This window comes from Vipera berus (genome assembly GCF_964194415.1).
Source record: "Vipera berus genome assembly, chromosome: Z".
NCBI classification, from domain to species: Eukaryota; Metazoa; Chordata; class Lepidosauria; order Squamata; family Viperidae; genus Vipera; species Vipera berus.
Genome location: NC_138205.1, coordinates 85,702,769 through 85,715,278, shown reverse-complemented (window position 1 = coordinate 85,715,278; position 12,510 = coordinate 85,702,769). Strand labels below are relative to the sequence as shown.

At 35.5% G+C, this 12,510-nt stretch overlaps 1 protein-coding gene across 2 annotated transcripts in view; it reads right to left on the bottom strand.

The window, feature by feature from the left end:
- The window catches only part of TOP2B (DNA topoisomerase II beta), a 55,421-nt gene that overhangs the window by 2,320 nt on the left and 40,591 nt on the right, over window positions 1–12,510 (bottom strand). The window contains exons 28-34 of one of the 2 annotated variants that reach the window (XR_014028381.1): window positions 9,410–9,607; window positions 8,305–8,449; window positions 5,662–5,820; window positions 4,637–4,841; window positions 4,145–4,220; window positions 858–968; window positions 284–406 (exon numbers count right to left, since the gene is read on the bottom strand). Coding sequence is in view for 1 of the 2 variants with exons in the window: in XM_081342950.1 (XP_081199076.1) it covers window positions 284–406; window positions 858–968; window positions 4,145–4,224; window positions 4,637–4,841; window positions 5,662–5,820; window positions 8,305–8,449; window positions 9,410–9,607 (1,021 nt within the window). In the remaining variant the exon portion in view is untranslated. Of the gene's footprint in view, window positions 1–283; window positions 407–857; window positions 969–4,144; window positions 4,225–4,636; window positions 4,842–5,661; window positions 5,821–8,304; window positions 8,450–9,409; window positions 9,608–12,510 lie in introns of both variants that reach the window. The other variant, XM_081342950.1, reaches the window with a different exon arrangement.

Genomic DNA, 12,510 nt, shown 5'->3' with positions numbered 1-12,510 from the left:
TATTGATTTTACATTGTCCTGAGATCTTAATATCACTAAGAGGTTCTTTAATAAAATAAAACTATAACATACTTGCTTTTGTTTGACGAGTTCAGTAAATGTTTCTAAATTTGTCTGTATATAAACATTAAAAGTACATATACAAGAAAAAGATATCTTTTCACACTTCAGCTGCTGCTTTTTAACAATATAAGCAATTACTTTAATATTAAATAAGAGTAAGATTAGAAATGTGTGTCACAGCGTTAGGATAATTTGAAGTTTAGAACATCAGCTTTTTTACCTTTGGGAACTATGGACTTCTTTGGAATACCAAATTCAGATTCTGAATCAGAGTTTATTATTTCCATCTTCTTAAGTTTAGGAGATTTTTTCAGCTTAGAGGGCACATCTGATGATAGTTTTGCTGTTAATTATGTAAATAAATATTAAATTGCAGAAGCACCAACATATTAGATTTCTACTAATTCTTTTTTCCCCCATTCCATACCCTGGCACATGCAAATATGTATGAAAGATCAGTACTTGTTTTTGGTTTTGTGCTCTATGTTAGTTCAATGACATGGGAAGTATTAACAAACTTAAAACTACTTCTTAGGCAGTATTTTCAAAACTGTTACAGGAAGATGGACTTCTTTTATGTGCTAGATTGTATTCTGTACTGTTATACTTCAGTACCATACCAGTGTTTCATTATCACATAGTCTTCTACAGGTTTTAACAGAGCAATGTTTAGCATGTTCTCATCTTAAGACATGAAGATATCACATTTTATATTTTTTATACTAATGATCAAGCACATTAAATTTTAGAAGAGCAAGTAAAGTAAATTTAACTGGTAAATTTCAAGCACTTGCCTTTTTTAGTGACAACTGTTTTACTTGAAAGTGTCTCTGTTTGTTTTGGAATAAAAGATGAAGAAAAGACTGATGCTGAATCTTCCTCATCAGTGTCAAATTTTGATGTATCTAAAGAATATAAAATATTTTAATGCCATTTCTTTCTCAGTACTAAATATAAATATTTTTTCATATTAAAATGACATAACATGTATGAGCTATTTAAAATATTTGAAATGATTGGCATTTGTTTTAGGCATGCCAAGTATGTCTAAAAATTTATGATTCCAAAAAAAGCTCAGAACACCTCATGTCACACCACAGAAAATTAGCGTTTTGCCTTTAAACTAAGATCATTTGTGAAGTTTCAGAAATGCTTTGCACATAACAGGTTAACAGGGAGGGGAACTGAAAACAGTATTTTGCTCAGCATTTACAGGAAATAACCATGTTGTTCTAGGTAAGTCAGCCTAAAGAAAGCAGCACTTCTCTCTACCAGCACTTAACTATGAGAAAAGTACAAAGAAGATCTCAAATGGTGCTTTTTCCCCCCTACCAAGGGATTATCATGATATGCCAATAATGGCAGCAAAGATAAAGCTGACATGGAAGATCAATACAAAACCATTAAAGCCATGGCTCAGAACTGACTATGCAAAGAAGATTTATAATTGATGAAGATTGTTGTTGTCACTGGCTAAGTTAGTTTTTTTTTTCTTTAGGAGCTTAACATGCTATATATGGCACCCTTCACAATAAGCTGTGAAACAGATGAGCTAATGAGTGGCCCAAAGTTACCCATGAACTTCCATAGTTGAAGGTAGACTTGAATCTGAGTCCCCGACCATGGGGCTTTTCAACCTTTTCACAGATTGTACCACTTTTAGGACATGACAATTTTTGAGTACCACCAGTGCTTAGCAAGGTGTCAAAACTTGACTAAAAAAGGGGGGGGGATTTTGGGTTTTACTGCTTAGATTCATTTGTTGTTACAGAAATGGCTAGTTTACAATATTATGGAAAAGTAAAAAGTTGAGGTTCAATACTACTATAATGCTTCCTTCTACTGCAAAAGAGTAAGTCTGTTCTTTTTCCCTTCTCCCCCTCACTTTTCCTCCCTTTTTCCTCCCCACTGTGTCCTACTGTTTGCTTTTGTATTTTTGTATTTTATTCTATAATCTAATAAAATGTTACAAACTAGAAAAAAGTAAAAAAAGTACTGGTTTTAATTTCTTTGGTGGCTGTTGTTTTGCTGAATCACTTTCCCTTTGCACTGACATGTATGATGAATTTATCCATGTTTATTAATATGCACCACCACCAGCTTGCTCAGGCGTCTTCAAACTTGGCACTTTTAAGACTTGTGGACTTCAACTCCCAGAATTCCTCAACCATCAAGTCTTAAAGTTGCTAGGTTGGTAGACCCCTGAGCTAGCTGATCGGCCCTTCTTTCTCTCCTCCTCTTCCTCCCTGCCTTCTAAGCTCTCCCTCCACAGTGTAGTAAGAATGCACCCCCCCAGTCCCTTCCCTGTACCCTTAAAGACACAGGAATCAAGCGCAAAGCAAGAAAGGCTCACAAACGCCTCCCAGAATAAGGAAAAACTGACTACATTTTTTTTCTTTAAGCTGCCTCAGGTGTGTCTCAATTTAAACAATGTAGCAAACAGGCTCCAGCAGTTGCAAAACGTGATAACCTTAAATTAAGCCTGTTTAAGAAAACTTACTAAAAGCCATAGACAGACTCAAGATAAGGGGATAAAACTAATTACATTTTTTAAAGGGATTAAACCTACGAAGCCAACACTTTCGACCCATTGCTAGCCTCTGTGAAACAGTCTGAAATATTCCAATAACCAAAGCACACAAACTAAGCCTCTGAATTAAAAAAACGCTGTAAAAACTATAAAAATTCTTATGGTAATCCATTCAAGCTGCTAGTTGACCAGGAACCCACTGGCTTCCAAAATAAATCCACCTCCTTTCCGACATGCTCATCTCCCAGCTTTTCATTTCATCAGCGCTGATTGCATTCTCCTAGCTGGAGAAAATGAACCAAGGGACCTTTTCTTCCAGCAACAGCTGCTGCTGCTTCCCTCTTTTTCCTTCCTGCCTGCTGAGCTCTCCTTCCACAGCTTCTTCTCTGTCACCTTTTCTTCTGTTGTCTTTTTTTTCCCTTTCCCACCAAAACCACCTTCTTTTATATCCTCTCCTCTCCTCCTCCCCTTTTCTTCACTTCACCTCCAGCTCCGCACTGCTTCTGGAAGTGCCAATCAGCTGGAGCCCTGCCGGGGATCCTGGGGCTTCTGCCAAGCCCCGACAATCCTGCAGATCCAGCTGCTTCTCCCTCAGGCTTGGGCCGCTTCAGCTCATTCCCCTACACTTCTCTAGGATGGCCGTGTACCAGCTGCCACATGCCAAAGTACCACTAGTGGTACGCGTACCACCTGTTGAAAAGCCCTGCTGTACCACGCTGTTACTGAATGGAACAGAGTGCCTGTGTAGGTGAAGGTAACTAGCACAGAACTAATAGTAAGTGGTTATCAATGTTTCTCAACTTCACAGGCAAGCCCTAAGGCAGGGATATACAACTTTTCCCTTTAAGATGTATGCTGAACCATTTCAAAACAATCTGAAAGTGATTTTCTTTTAATTACAATTAAATATAGTTTATACAATTCTTATCATGTCTGTAATTATGTAAATAATTATTATATCAAGAATTACAATGTACAGTGTACAACATTTTGGGGAAGTTTACGAGAGGCACACCCAAGAACAAAAGTTCAAATAATTCATTTCTGCTTTAAGGCATAAAAAGCAGAAAGCAAATTTTCTCTACAAATATCACAGAGATCTAATTTTCCCATTATGGTTCAGCTTTGTGTATGATCAGGGTGTGATACCTAATAGTTTATAGTAATAGCATAATAATTAAACAGCAAGTTTAATATTTGATTTTAAACAAAATACTCTTCTGATTTATTTATAATGGAGTCACTTCTGCCTTAGAATTAGCAATAGGTCATATTTTATAAATACTTATTTTCAAAAACAGAGTTCCATTTTCTGGCATCTAATGAGTTTCATTAGGAAATTATTATTAGGAAATAAGAACTTATATTTTCTTATCCTCTTAACATAACTGTCTTATGTACCAAATTTTTAAATGTTTGGGTGTATTCCAGGAAAAGAGTATTTTCTGAGATTCAGGTTTAGTAGCCTTTAGTGACTATGGGTAAGCGAAGGTTCCCTACTCAATAATGCATTGCCTACTGAGTTGAAATATTTAATATATTTATACATACCAATATTGGCTTTCTGAGAATAAGAAGGAAAGGTGAACAGATTGCCAAAATCTTGATTAGTTTTGTCTTGGGAAACCTTCCTACGATAAAAAGAGAATTTTATTAAACAATTTCTCCTTCCTAAGCTCCTAAAAAAAAACCTGCAGAGAAAAGGTAGCATTTCATCTGATTTTGTGCAGGACTGCAATATAAAGTATATAATAATATAGATTAAACTGTACAGGAAATATATAATAATATATAATAATACATAAAATGAATGATCAAATCGCTAGTTATATTTCATTTCTATGTGTTACCTCACTTTAATAGTCAAAATGTACATACTCCAAGTAATATATATTTAACAGGTAGATAAACATTTAGAATCTATTGACACCTTATATACATGTTTGCAAATATGACTCAGCCTACAACCTATAACTATTTTATTAATCCTCATACTGCTAGTTAGAGATTAATAAAATACTATCCCAAATTTATGACACTTACTCTGGAGAAGGCTTTGATTTGATTGGAGAGAAATCATATTCATCCTTTTCAAGACTATCTGAAGGTACAAATTCATCTTCTCTGTCATTGATGTTTGGAGATACTTTTACTTTCAATTCATTAAGTTCATTATTATTGTTGGCATCTTCATCATCATCAGCATCTTCTTCTTCTGAGAAATCAAAGGTGTATTTGGGCCTTTCAGCTGCAAAGGTAGACACAACCACAATTTTTGTTTTACGTTAAATGTTATACTTTGCATTTCATACTATGAACATTTGAAGCATTCTGTGAAAACTAATAGTATTGCAACGTATCTTTTTCAACATATCAGTCTAGGACACTAAACACTGAATAACAAATCAATTCTGTGATGTAAACTAAATAGGCCACCTTTCGGCAAATTTGATTGCATAATTTGTTACAGATTCAAAAGACAACAATTGTGAATATGGGAACTGCAGACGTTTGGGTTACTTTTGGTTGATTTTCTTTCCATTGTAAACTTGGTAAGATCCAAAAGGGCCCCTTATAAGTAGCCAGGAAAAGATAATTCCACAGGTGGACAAATATTATATTTGCATTTGCAAATTAAGGTATAAAAATATAGATATTTCCAGCTAAATAATTTTGCTGGTGAAAAGGTCTGTTAAAAGTTGTGCTATATGGAACTTTTGAAGTTGAGACAGCAAGAAAAATCTCTGATAAAACATTCAAAACTAGTTATATGTGCTAAGGATAAGCAACAGATCACTGCAAACTTACTGAAATGTTTAGCTGACACTAGAATAATTTTACACAGAATATTATTGTTGCATACAACAATGATCTGCATGACAGGGATGTCAGAAGGAAAACATTTTATCTGACAACACAAAAGTTACTTTCAAAAGCATGAAAAAAGTCTTAAAAAAAATGTTTTCATGATTAAGCACGACACTGTGAGAACAGTGGTCAATTATTAAAGCTTATTTACAATATAAAACTAAATGATTTTGCTAAATTATAGATATTCCCATTGCTACCTGCAGCTCTTCTAAGTAAAGAATCTCTTGGAATAATCACAGGGTCATTTTCTTCCAAGTCACTTTCAGATTTTGATTCATCATCTGACCATGGATTTCGTTTCTTTACTTTTTTTGCAGAAGTCTTTGTGGCAGATGGTGTTCTTTTCACTCTAGTACCTAAAACAAGCAAAATAATCTTTATTGTATATTCTCCCATTTAGCATTGATAACTTCCTAGATTAATGATACATAAATTAATAATATACAGGTAGTCCTTGATTTATAACGATTTTTAAAGTGATCTTTTGAAATTATAATCGCATTGAAAAAACTAATTTCACATTTAAGAGCACTGCAGCATGATCAAAATTCATCCACTTGGCAACTGGCGTGTATTTATTACAGTTGGGAAGCCATAAAGGCCTCTTCTACAGGTTTCCAACCTATCCAGTCCTGAACCTTTCTTTTGCCAGTTGGGTCCATAATACTTGCTGATATCATCTTTTTCATGGATTCTTTTTATCAAGTGGAATCTATTCTATGACTGCCTTAGTCCACCTGCCATCAGTTCTTCTTGCTATGTGACCAGCCCATTTCCATTTTAATTCTTTTACTCTCTTGATGATATCATATACTTTTGTTTGTTCTCTAATCCATATGCAGGTCTTTCTATCTTGTCTTGTAATGGTGAACCTCTTTCCATGGCTCTTTGAACTTCTCATAGCTTTTGTATTGATTGTGAGGTTAGTGTCCATGTTTCATCAGCAAATGTTAGAGCAGGTAGCACACACTGATCAAATTTTTTTCTCTTCAGGCACAGAGGGAGGTTGTTCTTGAAAATTATGCTTAGCTTGTCGAATGCCTGCCAGCCACATTTAACATGCCATTCAATTTCCTTTATTGTATCATCTTCCATTGAGATCCATTGGCCAAGGTATATGTAATGGTTCTTTTCCCAATATAAAAATGTTTCTTTCTTTAGTTAATTTATTAAACATAACCTGGCTCTTCTTCAGGGTTAGTTTTAAGCTAAATGGTTCTCCTGCTTCATGTAGCTCTTGTATATGCTTTGTATCTCTTCTGGGTCTTGTGAGAAGAGAACAACATCATCTGCAAATCTTAAGTGATTTAAATAGGTGCCATTGATTTTTATTCCATCTTTTGCCCAGCCTAGTTTGCAAAATACTTCTTCAAGACTGAGAAAAGAATAGGATAGATAGATAGATAGATAGATAGATAGATAGATAGATAGATAGATAGATAGATAGATTAGCATGTCAGCTTTGAGTATAAAAATGCAAAATTTAAGAACCATATGTTTTGCATTATTTATTCATCCTATACATATATAGCAACAATATGTTTTAATGGAATTTCTTAGACTCATTAGACAGATATGTAGCACTATGTTCAAATTATGGCAATTTAGCTTAATATAATAGCAGAGAAATGCAAGATTTAGTTATTTATTCAACAGCTTTGATCTGTTGGTAAAATGATCCCCTCCAGAGAATATGTTAAGTAGTACTACTTGATCTTCTGCTTGGCTACTCAGCAGGGATTGTAGGTGGAACCCACCATGCAATGCCCACCCTCTCTGCTGTCATCACCAGTTTTATCTGACACCAGTTGATCCCAATGCCAATGAAAAATAATTGCATTCTGTTCTTCATATGATGGGATTTTTATCATTTCTGAAGAATCAACTTTGATTTTCAAGTTCAATTATTATAAGGGGTCTTTGATGCTCTCTAAGTTTGATTGTTTTCTTGCAGACCTTTCCTTATCCAAATTAGGTAACATTATCAGTGCTACATAGAGCACCAAAGAGAATGTCAAAGACCCTTCATTTCAACCCCAAGCTACAAACATTTCCCTTTATTGGTACTAATTATTATAGTCTCTTCTTTAACAAATGTTTGTTTTATTTGGACTCAGGATCATGACCAAATTTTTTGTCAATTGAAGCAATACTGGCTTCTGAACATGACAGTCTAACCTCTGGTATAACTTATTCAATCTCATTATGTTTTTATCCAGTAATATATTACTAGTCACAAGATGAATCCAGTTGCACTGATGTTTCCCTTTTTTCTCCATATTGAACAAGCTACTGCCTTCTTAGTCTGCAGTCTGTCGGGAACCAGGCCATGCAAGCAGTGGGTAAGTTTGCACAAGTGGCAGACATGTGTGCAAAATAACAAACCCTTTCCCCCACCACCACCTCTGCCAATCCCAGAGTCAGAAAGGTTGGGAACTGCTGTATTACAGGACTATCCTCACTGTATGTTCATCACAGTGGTGGTGACTCTACTATCTCATTATGTTGCCTTGTCCTTGATTCCTCAATAGTTGGACAAATTGGAAATAATACAAACGAATAAATAAATACTTCTTAATTTCATCTTCTACAGATGTGGCAATGGAAAAGGTATGGCTATCTAAATATTTACTTTTTCAATAATAAGATATTTATTTTATTTTTATCAGTAGATCCAAATGTTTTAGCCTACTTTTTTTTAAAAAAAGTCACAGTGCATGTTATCTGAGGCAAAGATTGTTTCAATACTACAAATACACTATATTGGTGGTACATCTTTGTAATGTTTAAGCTTGAATAATGGTCTAGGAACACAGACCTTCTGTCACACTATTACTCACCAGGCTCTTTCTTTTCTCTCTTGGGCTTAGGTGTCTTAATCACTGGAACAGAAGTATTAAGCAAGTCTTCTCCAGTACCTTCTATTGATGTACCACCAAATTCTTCATCAAATTCTAACTTTATTGCTGAAGTATCAAGGTCCCCCTAAAATTAAAAAGAAAACAAGTGAAGCTAACCTCATGGTTGGGAGAATGATGCAAACTGACAAATATGCTCAGTGTATAGCTTTGGAGATAAATCTCATTCTTTCAAATTCCATTTCCAACTTGGAATTTGAAATTACATACATATGAATCCAGTTGCACAAAGATATATAAGGCAACCAGCAATAAATTAAATCCAAAAATAGAATTAAACTATATTAAAAACACATACATTAAAAATAAAATCAATACTAAAAGATTCATAAATTAAAATTTAAAATTTGCATTTTAACCTTTGTAAAAATTAAAGAGACAAGAATAACATTCAATTTCCAGGAAGTGCATTCTATATTTGGATTTATTTATTTATTTATTTATTTTAATTCCATTTATATCCCGCCCTTCTCCGAAGACTCAGGGCAGCTTACAAGCTTAGCAGTAGCCTTCATTCTATGTATATGCCTGCTTATTAGGGCTTTCACACACACCCCAAGCGGCATTATTACAAAGTCAGCTTATTGCCCCCAACAATCTGGGTCCTCATTTTACCTACCTCGGAAGGATGGAAGGTTGAGTCAACCTTGAGCCTGGTACTACAGAAAGATAGTACTACAGAAAGAAAATCCTATGTTCTAATTACCTTTTGGTTAGGTTACTATTAAAGAACTTTAAATTCTGCTATTCCAAAGAAAATCCAAAAATATTTAAGTAGTCTAGAACGACCCTGTATTTGGTGCCAACAAGCTGTATAATCATGTTCGAATTTTGTCCTCCCCTTTTCCTTTTTAATGCTTTTAAACACATTGCCATATGGTTTTACTGTATAGATTTTTAAAGGAAATATTTGCAATTTTGTATTTGGTCATTAGTTTTTAAACTGCTTCCAATGAAAAAGATATTATTTTTTCCGGGGAAAAACTAAAATATGCTAACCAAAATATATTTTAAAAGATTTATTTACCTTCTTTTTTTTTAGCAATTTCTTACTGGCATCAGCTTTCATAGCTGATGTAATCTGTGGAACTATTCTCCTACCAAAAGGTGAAGGCATGGTCTCTTCTAAGTGAAGTTTTTTCATCTTGGGTTTACCAACTTTGCCTTTTATGGGTTTGCCAGTCATTCCTGCCAGTACATCCTCTCTTTCCTGAGCTTCTACTTTCTAAAATAAGCATGAAAATAAAAATTAGATATAAATTAGATAGATATGAAACATGCCAGCGTATAGCAGAATTCAATATGTGGCTGAAGGAGTGGTGTAAAGGGGAAGGCTCTATTGGTCTCCAGTTGGTCCAATAAAAAAGTGTACAAAAGAGACAACTTGCATCCATCAAAGAAAGGGACTGAGTTACTTGGCAATAAATTCACAGATTTTCTGGAGAATTATTTAAACTGAACAATGGGGACAGTGAGTTAATTGATACATAACATTCCTCTCTCCAGCAATCCAAAAATGTATGGGGCTATCAGTGCATGTAACATAGAGGTGTGTGTGGACAAAAATATCAACCTAGCTATCAAGCACAATCAAGCTTTTAATAGCGAGTGCCACACCAAGTGCACTAATCAAATAGGTGGTAAGAAAATAGGGGAACTCAGGCACCACACAGGTTATGTAGAAAGTAAACACAGGGTCAATCATAAAGGACTCAAATGTCTATACACCAACGCACAGAGTATGAGCAATAAACAGGGTGAATTTAGGTAAATGAGGGCAGATATGATATTGTTGCCATTATGGAAATTTGGTGGGATGAAACGCACAAATGGAACACACAGCTAGAGGTATTTAAATTATTTAAAGGAAACAGACCAAATAAAAGAGGAGGTAGAGTTGCTCTATATTTAAGAAATAACTACATCTCTACAGAAATAGAGCACAACAATGATGAAAACTGTCTTGAATGCATTTGGGTCAATATTAAAGGGGGAACAATGACATTGCCAAAGGTGTATACTATAGGCCACCCAACAAACAGAGGAAATAGATGAACTTTTTGCTAGTCAGCTAACTAAGGTATGTAGGAGGCAAATCACAATGGTAATGGGGGACTTTAATTATCCTGACATCAACTGGGAGACAAACTCTGCACCAAGTGGAAGATCAAACAGATTCCTGACAAACCTAGCAGATAACCTTGTTTGCCAAAAAGTAGAGAAGGGAACAAGGGGATCAGCCATATTGGACTAATTCTCACTAACAGAGATGAAATGATAGAAGGTGTTGAAGCCACAGGAACCTTGGGGGTGGGGGAGTGATCATGCAATATTAGAATTCAACATTATGCAAGCACAAGCAATAGAACACAGTCAAACTAGAGTCTTGGACTTTAAGAGAGCTAATTTCAATAAGCTTAGTGACAGCTTGGGAAGGATTCAATGGATGAGAATCCTCAGGGGAAAAACAACTCAAGAAGCTTGGGAAATTTTGAAAAGTGAGATTATAAAAGCCCAGACTAGCACTATACCAACGAAGAAGAAAAATAACAACTCTCAAAAGAAACCAGCATGGCTGCATAAAGACCACTCTGATAAACTGAAAGACAAAAAGGACAAGTATAAAAAGTGAAAAGAAGGGCATATAACTAAGGCAGAATCTCAGCAAATAGCCTGAGCCTGCAAAGATGAAGTGAGGAAAGCTAAGGCTCAAAATGAACTAAGGCTTGCGACAAAAGTCAAAAATAACAAAAAACTCCTTTCAAATATGTAAAAAAACAAGAAAAAAGTTAAGGAAATGATTGGTCCATTAGTAGGAGAAAGTGGCAAGAAGGAGACAAGCAAGAGGGAGAAAGCAGAACTATTTAACTCATTTTTTGCATTCGTCTTTACACAAAGGGGGAAAAAAGTCCAACCTATCAAAAACAGTACTGTAAAAAACAGATTAGAAACACAAGTTAAGACAGGCAAGAAAATGATAAGTGAGCACCTTTCCACCTTAGAAGAGTTCAAATAACCAGGACCAGATGGATTACACTCCAAGGTTTGGAAGGAATTGGCACATGAGCTCTCAGAACCAATGAACTATATCTTTCAAAGATCCTGGAGCACTGGGGAACTACCAGAGGACTGGAAAAGAGCTGATGTAGTTCCCATCTTCAAAAAAGGAAAAAAATGGATTCAGGAAACCACAGACTTATCAGCCTGACCTCAAAACCTATGAAGATTCTGGAAAAGATAATCAGCAAACACCTAGAGGCAAACAAAGTCATTACCAAAGGTCAATATAGGTTTGTCAAAAACAGATCATGCCAGACAAATCTTATTTCATTCTTTAACCAAGTGACAAAATTAATGGACCAGAGGAATGCTGTGGGTATAATTTATTTGGACTCTAGTAAGGCATTTGATAAAGTAGACCACAACCTACTACTTGGGCATCACCACCAGATAGATTCGTAGCTGGCTGACTGGCCGTACTCAGCGTGTGGTCCTCAATGGAACTGCATCTACATGGAAGGAAGTGTGTAGTGGGGTGCCCAAGGGCTCTGTTCTGGGCCCAGTGCTCTTCAACATCTTCATCATTGACTTGGATGAGGGGATAGATGAAGAACTCATCAAATCTGCAGACAACATCAAGCTGGCAGAAATAGCCAATACTCCAGAAGATATGCTTAAGATACAGGAGGATCTTGACAGACTTGAACATTGAGTGTTATCTAACAAAATGAAATTCAATGGTGAAAAAAGTAAGGTTCTACATTTAGGCAAGGAAAACCAAATGCACAGGTATAGTATAGATGGTACCTTGCTCAATAGTAGGAACTATGAGAGGGATCTTGGAGTCCTAGTGGACAATCACTTAAATATAAGCCAGCAGTGTGCTGCAGTTGCCAAAAAAGCCAACACACTGCTAGGCCGCATTATCAGAGGGATAGAATCAATATCACGTGAAGTGTTAATACCACTTTACAATGCCTTGGTAAGGCCACACTTGGAATACTGCATCCAGTTTTGGTCACCATGATGTAAAAAAGATGTTGAGACTCTAGAAAGAGTACAAAGAAGAGCAACAAAGATGATTAGGGGACTGAAGGCTAAAACATATAAGGAACAGTTGCTGGAATT